This window comes from Marmota monax, unplaced genomic scaffold, assembly GCF_021218885.2.
Source record: "Marmota monax isolate L192 unplaced genomic scaffold, Marmota_monax_Labrador192_F-V1.1 WCK01_AAM20220418_F8-fsc00056, whole genome shotgun sequence".
In the NCBI taxonomy this organism is placed as follows: Eukaryota; Metazoa; Chordata; class Mammalia; order Rodentia; family Sciuridae; genus Marmota; species Marmota monax.
The window spans coordinates 3,401,548-3,419,053 of NW_026695212.1; the positions used below are offsets into that span (position 1 = coordinate 3,401,548).

Sequence of the window (17,506 nt, forward strand, 5' to 3'; positions counted from 1 at the left end):
TAATTGCTTCTAATGGCACCCCCACCTCAAAGCAGAAGCTGTGGCAGTAGGCAGAGGGCATTCACCTGGATTCAAGTTCAACCTTGTAGCCAGGTGCGGTGGTGCATGTCTGTAATCCCAGGGACTCAGGAGGCTGAGGCAGGAGGATTGCAAGCTAGAGACCAGTGTCAACAATTGAGCAAGGCCCTAAGTAATTTTTTCAAGAACAAGTGTCTCAAAATAAAAAGTAAAAAGGCCTGGAGATGATGCTGAGAGGTAAAGCCCACCCCAACTTCAATTTCCAGTCCCCACCCCACCTACCCCAACAAATGATAAGTTTGCCTTGTTTTACATTTCTAAGCAAGTCTATGCATGTCTGCATAAAGTCCTCCAGGCTAAGATCAGAAACTCACAGCTCTTGTTTTCAGTTTTGATGCATGTGAAAAGCTTTAGCCAGCTGAGCCCACTCTCTCCTCACTTGGATTTTAAAGGCAATTGCTCTAGCATCTTGAGCAAGTCATGGCAAGTGACAGTCATTCTAGAAATAGTTCCCAAACCCTGACAGCCTCCCAATGTCTCAACCTCTGGTCCCAGTAGCCTCAAGAAGCAAACCAACACCCTCTCAGAGATGATGCTGGTTTTCCTGCAAATCACCATGGACTTGGATTTATACTTGGAGGCAACACTGGGGCAGTCCTGTTCCTTTAAACCTGACAATTCAAGTAATGTCAATTTTAAGGACAGTCCTACATTACTGGTGGGGCTGTAAGAAAAAAAAAAGGATGCCATCTTCCCAACTGCAATTTTGTAACTCAAGAGGAAGCAATCTAGAAACTCCTGGGTTTCCAGACAAATTGGGTCAGAAAGGCAGCTGCTGCCTCCTGTCTGGGGAGTCTCCTTGGCAGAGGACAGAAAGGGACAGCTGCTTCAAACATTGCCTTCTGCTGCTCTCTGGCAACAGAGCTGGAAAAACTAGGGCTCACCAAGGAGAGAACCAGGAGCTGGGATTGGGCTCGAAGTGTGAGCAGGTCAGGGGCTGACTTGTCCCTGGAGCATGAGTCCCAAGCAAGGGAGCACACCGTTCCCACCAGCTGTGGTGGATTTACATGCTCTTTTCCTGATTAGCTCCAGTGAGCCTTTGGCACACCTACCATTTCACATAACGGCAAGGATGAAAGAGACTATTCTCCACATTCTGCAGGTGCTCAAACCCAGTCGTGGGTTGCTGTTGGTCACCTAGTCATTGTCAGCTCCATCACTGACCCTTTCTATTTGCCGCAGTCACTTCTAAGTTGGCCAGCTGTGTGGCTGAGTCCCTGATCCTGGCATCTCTGTTCAGGACTGCCTGCTGCCTCTCCTCACAGCATCATTGCCCTCCACTCTACCTCTGCTTCCTAGCCTCCCGGTCACCATGACTTGGCCCTTCTCCAACTCTTAACCCTTTTTGACTCCTTTGCCATTTACAGACTTCCATTCCCATAGGCCCACGTGGGCCTCCTTTATTCAGGGACCACTTGCAGTTCTGATTAGGAGGCATACTGTCCACCCACACCCTGAGCCTATGGGTACTGGGGCCGAGGCTTGCTGTCATTCAGGAAAGATGACAAGTTACAATGACCAGATTTCCAGGGCACTGAGTGCCAGCTGTCTTGATTGAATTTCCTCAATCTAGGGATCACTGAATTCTGACATTACAAAGAGCCCGAGGCAAGGAAAGAGCTCTACATTCAATTTAGGGAAGGAGAGACACAAGCCCAGGACTGGATTGTTAGCCAGTTAAGGACCACAGCCCCACTAATTTGGCAGAGCAGTGGTGGAGGAACAGGTGCAGAGGGCTCTTCTCTAAGAACCTGGAAACTAGGGAAACAGAATGACCTAGAGAGCTACACCACTTGTAAGTGACCATCTTGTAGATAACATGAAATTTTACACCCTATAAATAAACATATTTGACCACAACGGAGATGCACAAGGACATCAGAGGGAGATGAACAGTCAGACTCAAGGGAAACTATTAAAATTTCTGAAGAGAGGTGGTGGTGGGCCCATGACAGCTATGATAAGACTCATGATCAAACCACAAGCAAAGCATATTAGAAGGCTGTCCAGCCAGCCTGCCTGAGCATCATGGGTGGCTGGGGGATGGCAAGTCTGCTGGACTTATTGTTTCATTTCTGTTGTTCACAGCACAGGCTGCAAAGGTGACAGCAACTCAGGGAAAGTGATAAGATACAAACTGAGTTCTGACTGGGAGGGATGCAAATGATTTCGGCTCTGCCTTTAGAAAAGATAGTCACCGCTGGGTGCAGTGGTACATGCCTGTAATCCCAGTGATTCAGGAGACTGAGGTAGGAGGATTGCAAGTTCGAGCCAGCCTCAACATCTTAGTGAGGTCCTAAGCAATTCAGCAAGACCCTGTTGTCTAAATAAAATATAAAAAAGGGCTGGGATGTAGCTCAGTGGTTAAGTAGTGCCCCTGAGTTCCATTCCCAGTATTAAAAAAAAAAAAAAAAAAAAAAAGATAGCCCTGAAGCCTGCCTAATTCCTCTACAAGTCACTGAGCAGTTTGATTCCAACTTAGAAATCTTACTCTGACATTCTCATTTCTCACTGAGATGTATCTATATCTCTCTATCTATATGTGTATGATTTCTTTATCCTTCTTTAAATGAGTGTTTTTTCCTGCTGTCATTCTTTGATTTTGATTCAAGCAAACAAGTGTTTTTGGCACCTGCCTATCATTCATATAAAAATAAATATTTTTTTTTATATTTTAAAAAGTATCTTTGGACAGAATCACAGATACAGAAAACCAACGGAAATGGTACATCTTGAGGATTGTCAGGGCTGGCTGCCATTATTTATTTGCAACATTCAATCCACACTCTGACCCTTGGTCCTCAATTTTAGTTTCCCCAACTGAGGTAGGATATCGAGACATCAAGATGGTGGTGACAGGGCACAAAAAAAAAAAAAAAAAAAAATGCTGGCTGCAGTTCAAGACTGATGAGTTATCACGTCCCTGTTTATGACAGATCCCATTACCAGGACAGCTCCCACCACCGAGGGCTTATCACTCATGGCTACTCCAGCCACAGCTTCTGTCTATAACCAGGCAAAAATCAAGGAACCACTGGGAACAAATGGGGCAAGGTCTTCAATCAGGTCCGTGGGGAGGTGACCTAGGTACTGCTAGCACATAAAAGGCACACCCTCTCGCTAGGCCCACTCTGCCCTACTTTATGGCATGGACCTCTGTTTTTAATAAATCTATGCTCTTCTTTTTACTTCTGCATGTTTTTCTCAGTTCTTTGTTTGGGATGCCAAGAACCTGAACCCCAACTGGACACCCCACCTATATGTCCTTGTTTTCTGAATTCATAGTGAGAGAACCTCTCCTCAGACTGACAGAGGGACTGGTAACACACCAGTTTCTCAGATCCCACTCCAGCTTCTGTCTGTCTCCGGTGGCCCTACAGTGGCAGTCTGAAGCTTGTGTGAATCTGGGTTCCTGAGGAAATCTCACTTTCTGAGTTTTTGACACCAAGGCTGAGGCAGAAGTCTGAATGATGGTGACTTCACCTGGAAAAGGCTGTTTTGTGAGGTCTTCCTCTCCTGATAACAGGTGACCCTGCCCCCTCTTTGCTAAGTGAGAAATTGGAGGTGCACAGAAGTAACATGACTCCCGAGTGGCAGACTGTGCCTAACTTAGGTCTGCCTCACAACAGAGCCTGTTTTCTCTCTGGTTTATCATTCCTTGCCTGAAGAGAGAGAGGCTCAACCTAGTAAAAAGTGACAGACAAAAGCAAAAAATTCATATGCTGAGGGTGTTGCTTTAGCTCTGACTGATTTTCACAGCAGACAGTTCTCCTCTAGCTATTTGGAGATGGTCTACACCTGGCATGGGGGCACGTGTGATATTGAGTGTCAGCTCCAAATATTTAGTGAAGAAAAAGAGGCGTGTGCCAGAATAAGACATGTATTTCCATTTCATCTTCGTTCCTAGGGCTGTGCCTGTTACTGCCTCAGGAGAATGTTGCACCAGGAGCTGGCTTTAAATACTGAAAATGACACTTCTTCCAAAGAGTAAAACAGCTTTACTGTACTATGAAGAGCAGAACTCCCCTCTCAGAAAACTCAAAACATACTGCAAATACAAGGTGACCTTGGGTGGAGGAAAAGCTGATGTTAGCAAAACCAGTTGGGAAGAACAGAGGTCACTTAGGAGTGACTCAGATGTTCCAGCTTTGTGCCACCAGTAGCTATAAATAGAGGAAGGTGCTGACAATTATTTTAAAAACACTTCTGTAAAAAGAAAAATAACTACTGGCATACAATTAAGGAGTTCAGTTCTATTGAAAACCATGAATGATAGGAGAAAAGGGAATGTCAATATACAGCTTTTAAAAGCTCAAATGCTCTGAATGTGGGGAACGTTCTATTCTATTGCAGATTTTGTTTTGCCTTAAGGTGTGAAAGGAAGTGAGGCTAGAATTCATTTCAGAAATAGATTAAGTGGACACCAAAGGATATTTAAGTTTCAGAAGGGAAATAAGGGTTATCGATGAACTGTAGCTAAGATCACAAGCTCCTTATCTGCAAAGAGAAAGAACCTGCGATAAGCTGCAGGACAAAACAGAATTCATTTTAAAGATAAAATACAGAAACTGCTGGGCTAAGATGAGCCTTCCTCCCTCCCTCTTTAGACTGACACTCTGTTGCTCCCTATGATTTTCCTGAAACAGAATAATCATCTGCTGTTAGCAAAACCTAAGGTTGCGATTTTCAACCTTTAGACTGCACTGAAGAATCTACTGAAGGGATTGCTAAAATATAGTTCTTTTTCTCCTCCTGAAAATGCTGACAAAGTAAGTCTGGGTGGGGCCTAGGAAGATTGTGCATCTTAACAAGCAGCCCTCAGTAAATGTTACAAGGGGTCCATAATCCAAACTATTTCTATTGCTGTAGTCCTCTAACTACAGATTGAGACTTATTTTTGTATTGTGTGTAGTTTTTTTTTGGTACTGGGGATTGAACCTATGCGTGCTTTACTACTCACTGAGCCATATCCCCAATCCTTTTTATTTTGAGACAAGATCTTACTAAGGGGCAGAGGGTTTCACTAAATTGATAAGGACTTTCGAACTTGTGATCCTTCTGCCTCGGCCTCCTGAGTCTCTGATATTACAGGCATGTGCCACCATGCCTGGCCAAGTTGAGATTTGATGAATAAGTCCTGAAATCATCTTAATGCAATTAGCATTTGAAAAGAAACCAAAAATGTCAGTGTATACTGTGCAGCAAGTTTTTGGATTCATTCATTCATATATTAGTGTGGGCGTAAGGGTGTGTTGAATTAATGAATACAACGTATTTCAGACTGCATCTCAGCTGAGAAAGTTGGAGAAGCAGTGGCCTATGGGGATTTAGCATCACTTCCCTGGACTCTCTCTCACTCTGATACTAAGTGCCAATCCAAACCAACTTCCTCTTTCCTCCTACTTCTATGTAGTTGGAAGGATAACAACTAGTTTTTCCTTTACTTTCAGGATGAATGTGGATGACTTGAAGAAAAGCTTGCCAGACTCTGGTACAGCATCAGAAATAGATGACAGGAAATGAACAAAAACCATTTACAACTGGGGAACTTCCAAAGGTCTGAAGAGAGAAAAAGAATGGAGGGAAAGGGTGGGTAGACAATGAGGAGCAAAGAAAGGAGAGCAAAATGAGACATGAGAAACTGGTAGATAAGCCAATACTTCATTCCTTCTTTACAATGATGGTATTAGTGACCCACTCCACTCCTGTCCCCAGGAAATAAAGTGGTTTCAGCTTTTATCCCCACTCTTTTTACTTTATAGCAATGCAAGGGGTCCTTGTTCATTCATTCAGGTAATCCAACTTCTAGGGAAAATAATATATTTGCAGGCGCTGGCCTGGATATGAACAGGTCCAAAGCTTAATCACATGGCAAACAGAAACTCAGCAACAGAGTGAGCACCATGCATGGTTAGAATGGTGTGCTGTTTATCCCACCTGGCCTGCCCATTCTGGCCTTTGCAGATCTGTAGGAACTCTTCCACCAGATCTGCTTAGGACAGTTTACAATGGGGCTTTGGGGACTGAAAGCCAGTCCTCATTCTGATTGCCAACCTAGGCACTCTGGCTTGAGCTATCTTCATCTTGAGGAAGGGACATTTTCTAATTCCCTAGCCCTCTCTCCATGACACCACCCCAAGGTGTCTTTCCCTAATTTTCACAAAGGTTTATGACAGTCTAGCAACATCCCAAAGAATCAATAACTCTATTCCAACAAGAAGTCACTGTGCCTTTTCACGATGTTGGGTAATCTTTCGGTGTTCAAAAGACCCAGGCACAATTAACAGTCTTGGCTGTGAGCTCCGAATCTTATCTAATGATGGTTGCTCTCCTTCTCAAGCACTTCGGCATTGGAAGATGGTAAGCAACAAACACCTTGGATGCAAGCCCAACCAGAGTAACAAATTCACTTTAGAAAGAAGATACTCGAGATGTGGGCATAAACCACTCCAATAAGTCCATAGTTTTAGGCCCCAGGCTCCTCAGTTTCTTCACTTAACTAGGAAATGTTAGGTCTTATTAATTCTAGGACACCATTTATTTTTGAGAGTCTTGTTTTCTTGGGAATCAGTTTAGAAAAAAAGTGAAATTACATGGGAAATGCACGTATTGCTGCTATTTAGGACAAAGGACTGAAGTGAAGGGGGGGAAGCATGTCATTTCTTCACGCTGACTCATCTATGTCTGTGATGTTGTAGCCTCCCACTCACAAACTGCTACACAGATATCCCAATGAGTCCATCCACTTCCGCTCATCATGTCAATAAGTGGATAATACATTTTTTCCTTTTGAACAAGATGTATTTTTTAGTATAGCTACTTAAAAATAAAAACTATAATAACTTGCACATCCAATTCATTGTCATTATCTCTACTAAATGCTTTCAGCACAGGTGGGATAGGAGACAGATCTTTTGTATTCCTGGCCATCAATAATTGTCCTTTGAGCAGACAGCCTTACTCCAGGATGAAAAACAACAATAAAAAGAAAAACGACTATTTTGTACTTGTTATTTCCTTTTCCTATAAATAGGGATAATAAATATCTCTTAAAGGAGAGGGCTATTGTGAGGGCTAAAAGTATACAATATGTACATAGCCCTTTGTAGGAACTCAAAACATGTTGGCATTCTTTCTCTTTGGCCTGAAGGAGGATGGGTTATCAAGAATGCTCTTCTCTGCATGTGTAGAAATTGAGAGGAGAGAAAATCAGGAGGGGCCAGCCCTCTTGGCATAGCAGAATTAGCACTGAATATGTGGCTTCCACAGCCTAATGGTGTGCCTCAATTAGCATATCAGGATATGTGACTTACCAAGCCAACGTAACTATTGCGTGGTAAACAGGTGAACGAGCTATCTTGCTGTATGGGGCTGACCCAGGTTTCCCTTTCTAAAATGCCAGAGACATTTTTGCTTTTCTGTAAGTCTAATTTTCTCCTGATGCTCAGAGCTCCAATTCTAGACTCTGAACATGTGGGAAGATATACATTCCCTCAATGTACCACCTTGGATATCCCTATGCACATGCTTCTTTCTGTGTTAGGAACGCCTCCCTCCTCCGCCTCTTTCTCCACGTGGTCAACACCTACTTGTAGATGCCTTTCTTGTCCCCTTTACAGTCAATTAGGGTTCACCTTCTGCACTCCCAGGCTGCTCTGACTTGTTCTACCACTGTACTTATCCCATTATCTCCCCACTGTTTTCAAGATTGTCTTCCCACTCAGCTTCATGCTCCCTGAGGATTTGCAATACATTCTTTTAGTGAATGAATGCCCAATTTATGTATTAAATGAATGAATGAGTGTGTGGTGAAAGAACGGACCCAGGATTGGAACTCAACTTCCATACTATCCTTTTTCTTTTACGATATCCTTTTTGTCTACTATAAAATAAATAGACAGATTTTTGGGGGTGGTTAGGGAAACCGAAGTCTTAAGAGGAAAAGGGGAGTAGAGGCCTGTTGTCTACTTTCAATCTGACCTTATCTGTTCTTCTGGGTAAGATGAATGACGAATCTTCGGTTAATAGATTATTAATTAAGGGAGAGTCTTGGTTCTCAGAAAAGTGGGGGCGAGATTATTACTATTTTATACATTCTAGTGTTTTAACAAATTTAAAGCACTATCTCTAGAAAGGAAGCCAAAGACACCTCCTGAACACAGCTCTCCTCAGCCAGGCTCCCATAGACATTGATACATATGTCTTGTCTGAACTCTGCCAACAGCTCTGGATTCAGCTCTGAGTGAACAGTGAAGCAACTGTCATAGTTAGAGATGGAACATCACCAGGGCCCACCCTGTCCTGGCCCAAGAGAACTTCCTTACCATCTACTCTAAGTCTGTACTTGAGGTTTTAAGCTGGAACCCCTTTTCAGAGAAGCTATGAGTGTATGATTCCTTCCCCTCTTCTCATGAGGTTGGAATAATATACTAATAATAGCTCCGTGTGATATTGGAGCCTCACATTTTCATAAGATTTTGAACATAAATACATTTCTGACACCTACACTGCTTGAAAGCAAATCTTCCTTGCTTTTAAGAATAACTTTGTAGGGATCATGTTTTGAGATAGACCAAAGCCTCTGGAGATCTGCCTTTGGGCTCTGGTTTGTCTCCTTGACTAAGCCCATGGAGAGGGCTGCCCTATGTCTGCACCACACTGTGAAAAACTAAATTTGACCCCCCGGGAAAGAGAAGAAAGCTTCCTGACCTTGTGCAGCTCCACAGGAGTTGGGGACATAATCTCCTTTATTTCTTGCTTCATTTTTCTCAGGGTCACAGACTTCCTGCCCACATCTGAAGGCAGGGTGTTGCTCCGAGTTGTTTGGCTGTAGTGTGGCCGTGAGCTGCTCCGTTCCTGGAAGCTGGCCTGTCGCCCCAGCTGGCTGCGAGGTGTTGGAGCCTCGTGATTCAGACTCATAGTGCTCCCCGACATGATTGTTGCCTGTGGCATTGACAATTTTCAGAAATAATTAAGCCATGGGTGAGGAAAGGGTTTGGTTGCTCAACGTTAAGCATGATTGTCCTTCTTCCCAGTCAAAATACATTCTCTTCAGGGCAGAGGCAAAGGCTGGAGAATGGACATACTAATTGAACTATGAAAGTCTGGAAAATGCTTTTCAAGTGACATTTGTAATGCCCTTTTAAAATCCAATGTAAGTACTTAAGCCTGTGTTTATTTAATCAAATACCACCCCTAGCAGTTTAAAAACAACATTTGCTTACTGCAAACTGCATTTTAAGCATTAGCTTTCCAGTGAGTGGGCTCTTGTAGAAATAAGCTAAGAACCTCTCAATGGGAACCAGGCTGCTTTCTAGCTCCAACTGGAGTTAACAAGGGGTTAGAATGGGATTATGGGTACACAGGCAGTGTATCCTCAAGCTTCCCACCTAGCACTATATATTGTCTGTCAAGTGCCTCATCCTAGAAGTAAGACTAGGTTGACCTCTACATCATTTGATATAGATCAGTGTTTCTTAGAAATGGTCTGTGCAAGATCTGCAGAGGATAATCATTTTTTTTATGTTATTGAATTCAACCCTTTGTTCAAAAGCTATGCAACTTGGATTGGATTTTACCAGTGAATTAGGAAGTTTGTTTAGTTTCAAATATATTTCCTGCATAATACTAAGCAAGGATAATATTAGATCCCAAAGATGACTGAGTCTCAGAACTGGAACAAAAGAGAATATAAAACCAGTATCATGTTGGGAATGTTCATTTCTCATGATAAGAAGATGCTAAGATTCTAAAAATATGACTGTAGCCAGCTTTGTACTCCTAGATAAGATGGATACATAGAGGTAAACTAGCACTGGTAAATATGCCTATAATCATGGAAATGGAAAACAAGTTCACTGTGTTATGTGACTGGCTAAAGCTTGATTTATTTATATTCATAGCAATGCAGAATTTAATTTGATGAGTCCTTGGAATGTACTCACTCATGCAGGTCTTACAACAACTCTATGAGGTAGGCTCTCTTACTCCTCCTGATTTACAGGTGAGGGACTGGGACTCAAAAAGGCTGACTTACTCCAGGTCACATGGGCAATCTTAGAGCAGAGGGCACTATCTAAACCTATTTACCAAAGGGAATACTGCAAAGTGAGGGGTATTTTCATTTGCCAGCTCTCTAGGATGCATGCATTACTAATAAGACATGTATATGTATCCAACAACTATGTTGAAACAGAAACAATACCAGCAAACTTATTGATATTCTGACTGGATGAGTTATCTCACTGATAATTTTGAAAAGGAAAATTATAACTTAAAAAACTTTTTGCAGATCATTGAACATTAGCCCATGCTAAGTGCCCTATACATTATGTGCTGATCACCATTTAATACTTAAGTAACCCTATAGGGTAGGTATTATAATTATTATGCCTCCCCATTTGCAATAAGGAAAGAGATGCCTGAAAGAGTTAAGCAATTTCCCTGTCAGACTGGGCTTGGAATCCCAGCAATATGGCTCCAGAATCTTTGGTGACCTGGGTGAGTTGCTTCACAGTCCAGCATTAACCATATAAAATGTTTTTGTATATTGAAGTTCTGGGGATTGAACCCAAGCCCTTGAGGATGCTATAAGTGTTCTACCACTAAGCTACATCGCCAGCCCCAACTTCCTTTTTAGTAGGTAAAAAGGCCCTTAACATTTAACAAGTGTAGACATCCATTTTATAGTTTATTTCAGATAGATACCTTTCTAAAATTTATGGAAACCTTTCCATGGCCAGCTGTGTTGGTGTTATGGGACATCCTTTATTTTCTGGCACTTACATATATCATTTCTGTGTTTAATCCACTCTAACTGACAGTACTCGATGATTGTTTTCCTGTTGTGGTGACCATTCATCTATTATTTTTACCTACTTAGACTAGTTATTTGCTTTGTTTATATATATATATATATATATATATATATATATATATATATATATATATTTTTTTTTTTTTTTTTTTTTTTACATTGATTTTTCACAGGACTAGCAGGAAACATTTTGGAAGTATAACACTTAATCACTACATCTGGGAGATGACAGTTCTGCTTTGATGAGTCCCAGCTGCCACAGAAGTTACAAATGGATTTCAAAGAGTTCCAATGGAAGAAATGAGATGCTAATAGTTCTTCAGTTCAAGTTTTCAAAACATGGCTTGATTGCTTTGTTTAAAGTGAGTTTCAAAAAAAATAAAATAAAATAAAGTGAGTTTCAGGTAAATTAGTATCATCCAAAAAGGAATAAAAAAGTTAAAGTACATTGTAACTTAGATTCTGACATTTAGTTTTAAACCTTCTTCCTTCATAATATTAAAAAAAGAGCAGTGCTCATTAATCAAGAAATGGCAAACATAATTATAGTTAATTTTTACTTAACATTTGTTAAGTTCTATGTTCTTAAGTACCGTAGTATTAGCTTATTCTAATCTCCATATTTTATAGAAGGAATATCTGATAAGAGATGTTGAAAATTTGCTCAGTCTCAGTTTGAATTTTTCTTTTTTGGTAAAAGCTATACATTTTTCAGTGCTAAATTTGGACCTAAATTATTGCTATCAATAGAGAAATGATTAGTAAATTGATTGACTTTAATTTTCAAGTCAATTGAGATCATTTTTTATCTTAGTTAATTTAAACTTTTTAGTGCTATAGTATACTTTAACTTTCAAAATTGGATGCAAATTTCACATGCAGGAATCTAGCTCCAATAATATATATTTTTTATAACAGCATTTTCAGTTAAGGGAATGGTGTTCATTTAAACTAGCAAGTGAATATTCTTTGTGGTAAAAGTATAAATATGACTCTAATTTGTGAACTTGTCAATCATTCTGACTAGCCAAAGATTTAATTTCTCTTTAGCATTCAGTCCATTTTCTTTCTGCATATGTAATTTCAAGGGCCACACCTGCAAGGAATTATGTTAGAAAGAATGTCATGATGTGACTTCTATGCTAATGGATGTTGTTTTCATGAGATAACTCAATTTCTGGGGGAAAACACAACCTCATCACATTACTTTTAATATCATCTTCTTTTTGCCTAACATAAAAGAAGCAAGGAGAAGAATAGTTTGTTTTTCGGAAGAGAAGTATCGAAATGAAAAATGAAAAAGGCAAAGGAGACAAACATGCTTTTTGAAAGAAGAGAACAGTCAAGAATTATGAATTGAAGTGTGACTATTGTCAATTTCTTGCTCACTTTGGGCCACTCTGACTCATTATTCTACATACAGGAGGTGGTAAATGTTCAAATAAACTAGCTGAAACTTAAGCATCCTGTTTTTTTTTTTAATTGTATAAAAAGAAATCAATTGCTCATGTCTCGATTCATTTAAATTATATAGAATTATCCATATCCAGGTCCTTTAACTGTGCTCTGAAGCTGAAATTCATGCCAGGTAATACAATGATGTTTATAAATTCAAACTAATGTTTTTCTTTATAATTCTCTTTGCAGATTCACAAACATTAGAATCACATAAAATATCCACACATGCAATTGAGAAGCAAAATAATATAAAGATGAGTAATCATTTTAGAATTGCAAGAGTTTCACCCAGTTATGCCATTCACATTCCTTATGGTGACTTGGGAACCTCATGTGACATCAAAATAAAAATGAGACTTTGCCACTTATTTTTTTTTAAACAGCTTAGAAAATTTAAAAGAACATAAAAGGAAATAGTCCAGGACTTCCCAGACTAAAGTGTGAATACTGTCAGCAAATTCATGGCTTTGATTACAGAACAGTCAGGAGTTCAGCTGTTCCACTCCGTCTTGTTCACTTGAAGTTAATATGGAATCAGAATTTGCAATTAACACAAAGTACTCTGTAATATTTTGCCTGCTTATCAAATAGAGCGGCCTTTTTTCGCCAGCTGCATTATTATCTCCTTTAAAGGCAAAACAAGATAGAATAAAATTTCCTCTTATGTTCCTCTTGACGATCAAATTAACTTCTATACCAGGTACAAATGAAAACATGCCAAAGAAACCTTTCTAAAGCAACTAAGAGAATGAGATGCGCCACTGCCGGGAGACTTAGCTCGCTCCTTAGCCATTTGGTAGGGAACAGTCAGGGTTAGCAGGGAGCAATGGCAGAAGCCACAAGTCAGTAAGCTTGGGTGGGAACAGGAAATAATACTTTCAACTGCATCATATAAAATCAAATTGCTGTCCAGAAGGCAAGGAGGCAGGGGAGGCAGCTTCACAAGCAAAAATATAAACATAAAGGGTAGCTACCAAGAGAGTCATGTTTCTCAAAGACACACGCCTGTCAGCTTTCTCCTGTGGAAAGGGGTTAAAGCTTTTAAATGAACTGGTGTGATCAGTGCAAACTTAAAAGGACCAAAAAATGAATGTAGAAACAATAAAAGCAAATAGCAGGACCGAGGCTACCTCGAGTTCTCGCAGAATTCCCGACTGTCCACAGGTTTCTAAATCCTCCAGCGCTTGAGACCAGAAGTTCTCCTCTTGCTCAGCCTCTGCACAGTCGGAAGTCCCTGCAAAACTGTCACCATGAAACACAGTCAGGGTTATGAATTTACCAAACATAATTTTTTCTCCATATACAGAACATTTCTCTTTTACCTCAAATGCACAAAAAACAAAAATAAAAATAAGAGAGAGAGAGAGAGAGAGAGAGAGAGAGAGAGAGAGAGAGAGACTTTCATTTGGATATGGCTTTCTTTTAACTGTGGCCTCTGAGTAAAGCCAGCTTGGGTGTAAGGATATTTAGGAAATGCAAAGTGTCATAAAGAATAAAAGATTGGTCCATGTTTTATCTCTGACTTGCAGATTATTCGTAGCTACTGCTAAATGAGCTGCATTATTGACATAGCCCTGTTGGAATAGAGCTCAACATGGGTGCATATCTTAGCTGATTCAATCCCCAGTACAGAAAAACATAAAAATCAATAAGAAATGAGAAGGAGTAACACACAAACTGAGGACGTAGTTTATAAAAGTTGACTTCCAGAGCCAGAGACAGTGGTGCACACCCGTAATCCCAGCTACTCAGGAGGCTAAGGCAGGAAGATAGTGAATTTGAGGCCAGCCTCATCAACTTAGTGAGACCCTGTCTCAAAAAAGAAAACACACACACATACACACACACACCTACACACACACACAAAACTGGTGACTTACCCCAGTGCTACCACTGTTTTCATTGGAGGAAACCTAGCTGTTGTGTTGCATGGTGGTGCCAGGCTGTCACTAGTCAGGCACAAGTTTTAGAACCTGCCTTATGGCCACCATGGATGATTATGGTAGCTTCAGGAAGTCAATGGTAACAGTATGTGCCACGGCAAATTGAGAACTTCAAATCTTACCCAAATAACTGACCACAAAGTGATCTTAGATGGGGCAGCAGTGGATGGAAACCTTACCCACTGGTTGTGGAACGGTCCCACTCTTCATTATTCAGGCCCACATCTGGGTAAGTCTGGCTTCGAGGTTTGGGGACTGGGGATAAGCTTCCTCTCTGTTTTGGACTCCTCCAGTCATAGGTGTTGAAATTGTATCCTGAGGCCTGAAAACTGGTGCCTAAAATATAAACAAAGTGTTAAGACGGGGCCTGGAGATTATTTACCCCATCAAGAAAAGACCTCATCCATGAGCAGAGAGGTGGCACAAGGCAATAGCAACAGCAGCAACAACCTTGAGCATACAGTGGTGCTTATCATGTACAAAGTGCTCTGTGCACCTTCTTTAATCTTCAGAGCCAACTTTGAAGATAGGTACTATTGTTATTGTGTTTTATAGCTGATACCAAAGGGTTAGAATAGCCACATCAGGTATCCAAGGTGACTTGCCGACTTTCCTGGGGGTTCAAGCCATAACTTTAGGAGAATCAATCTTCAGATCCCCAAGTTCCATAAGCACTTCTTCCCCAGCTGACATAGCTGATACCATGCCAGTTCCTCCATCTCACTTCCCCTCTCTTAATTGCTCTTTGTCACGTTACAAATGAAAAACACATTTATCATCCATTTCAAACCTTTGAAGGTGCTTGGCTTGGGGGATAAAAAAAACCCTCCAGCTGCTAAATCAAGGAATAATCTAGAAAAACACTCATTCCTATGAGCAGGTCTTTTAGAACCTAGGTCTTATTTTAACCAGGCAAACGCATGGCAAAGGTTTTTACTCCTTTTTCATCCATCTCTCTGTCTCTCAGGACTGTAGTTCAGAAGTAAGATGCCAGCCTGAGAAGATTGGTGCATCAGTGTTTATTTGAATTGCAAAATGAAGACTGACTTCTTTGTTACAGGAATTAAGTCTGATTAGCTTGGTGGGTAAGGGAGTGAGGGATGGTTCTGGCAATTGGATTACATAATGGACATTTCCCATGAGTTTGAGTTAAGGCAGTGGCTTCAAGCTTTTGACAGAAATATATTTAAAGCTTATTTACAACAAACTAGAAATTACATTTAAATTGGAGGAGAAAAAAAATGTTGATGATAACTTTATGTGTCAGGGTATGAAGTTTTCCCAAAATTCTTCTGTGGGTTCAAGTGCGACAATAGAAACTTGACTCTAAGTCTGACTCCACAGTCATCACAATTGCTTCGCCCACCACTTTGGGTTGTGATGTATGTGTGTGTGTTGTGTATGTGTTTACATGTGTGCAATACAAGGCATATACATTGAAATGCTTCAAGCATTTAATATAGCCAACAGGCCTGGGCCCCTGTTTTCACATACAGTTAAATGGCCTGCTCATGTAAGAGGACTGTCTCCATTGACATCCTTGCTGCATCTTCCCATTCAGTTTCCCTCCACTGAGGTCACAACCTATGATGCTCCTCTGGCTGCTAAGTAGAGACCAGGGAAAGCAGGATGTCTAGGCATAGTGCTCCCTGATCAAAACACTGGATCTTAAGAAATTAGGGCAAGTCCCAATACCCACTGATGGAAATCCTCTATGAACCTTCTGCTTCCAGTCCTTAGAGCAAGGGAAACATAGTAACAGTGGCCCACATTATGCTTTGAATATAGCCCTTGCTGCTCTCTCACTGCAATTTATTTTTAAAATGGATGTGTTTCTTTCTCTTCCTCCCTCCCTGCTCCTCCCTAATCTCCCCTGCCCTAATCTCAGGGGAAACAGGATTACCTTTCTTCCTCATTTTAGGCAGATTTAACCCACCACAGGAAGGAAGTAATCCAGACTTTGGGATGGTAGTGGACCATCTCAGAAGTAACTGTCTCCCAAATTAATAAGTTAATTACAACTCCAACAGAGAACACGTGGAAGGTAACCTTTGAATCATGTCTTTAATAGCCTGCTGATGGGCAGAATCACAGCCGCTGGGACAGGAGTTCCCTGTATTTCTCCTTTGCTAGCAAAGCAATGAACCTTCCTTTTCTTTTTTCTCAAACTCATGTCTGCATTATTGGATTGGCATTGGGGACAAGGACCAAGCTTTCAGCAACACTATTAACAGTTCACTATCTCATTCTCTTGGATAACTGCAGAAGTATGGCTAGTCATTTTTATAACCCCCTTTGAGGGGCTATTCATTTTCTCATTCCAAACCAAACCAACCAGCCCCTCGTATGCAAAGTCTCATTTCTTCTTATACAAAAGGCAGAGACTAGTACTCCACTTTCTTTAACTGGCTTTAAACTCATTAAGAACCAAACTCATTGGTGGTGTCCTCTCGGGGGTCTTCTTTTCAGATAAGCATTAACCTGTAAGACTGTTAGGTTCTCTTAGGGAATTCCAACATGTTTTAGACTGGGCAGAATAATATTCTGATGTTCTTCCCATTATTTCTAAGTAGTTCTTGGTGATTTGGGTGGGAGTAAGAGGATGGGCTTGAGCAGATGTGCAGCCCCATCTGTAGGAGTGCAGACCAGGAAAGGCACATGCATCCCTAGCAGCCATGTTTACATTTGGGTTTTTTTTTTTGTACTGGGGATTGAACTCAGGGGTGCTTTACCACTGAGCCACATCCCAGCCTTTAAAAAATATTTTATTTCGAGACAGGTCTCGCTGAGTTGATTAGGGCCTTGCCAAGTTGCTGAGGCTGACTTTGAACTTGGGATCCCCCTGCCTTAGCCTCCAGAGCTGCTGGGATCATAGGCATGTGCCACCGCGCCCAACCAGGAGGCCTTGTTTTAATGAGTGCTATAAAATGATGCATTAGTAGAAATCAGAGCAGAAGAGAATAGGATTCAGATCTCTTTGATAAAGTCGGAAGACCTGAGTCTGGTCCCAGCACTTCCCTATGCTATGCTGATCCCAAGATCAAAGTAAGAAAAAACCTCAGTCCACACACCAGCCCTGCCACTCGCTCCTCCCCTGGTAGCCTTGGCAAGCTACCCTTAGTATAAAATAAGGATGGTGATATGGGCCATTTAAAGGGAATAAATATACATAAATCATACAAAAGGGCTTAAAACCCAAGGAGGCTTCCGT

The 17,506-nt window shown here is 41.1% G+C and overlaps 1 protein-coding gene across 16 annotated transcripts in view; it reads right to left on the reverse strand.

Moving 5' to 3' along the window:
- Grip1 (glutamate receptor interacting protein 1) overlaps nt 1-17,506 on the reverse strand; it is a 645,398-nt gene that overhangs the window by 13,352 nt on the left and 614,540 nt on the right. For 11 of the 16 annotated variants that reach the window (XM_058574656.1, XM_046430647.2, XM_058574652.1 and 8 more), the window contains 4 exons: nt 14,475-14,631; nt 13,483-13,594; nt 13,327-13,371; nt 8,788-9,021 (listed from right to left, as the gene is read on the reverse strand). In XM_058574656.1, coding sequence (XP_058430639.1) covers nt 8,788-9,021; nt 13,327-13,371; nt 13,483-13,594; nt 14,475-14,631 — 548 coding nt within the window. The remainder of the gene's footprint in view (nt 1-8,787; nt 9,022-13,326; nt 13,372-13,482; nt 13,595-14,474; nt 14,632-17,506) is intronic. The other 5 variants (XM_058574659.1, XM_058574658.1, XM_046430649.2 and 2 more) reach the window with 1 other exon arrangement.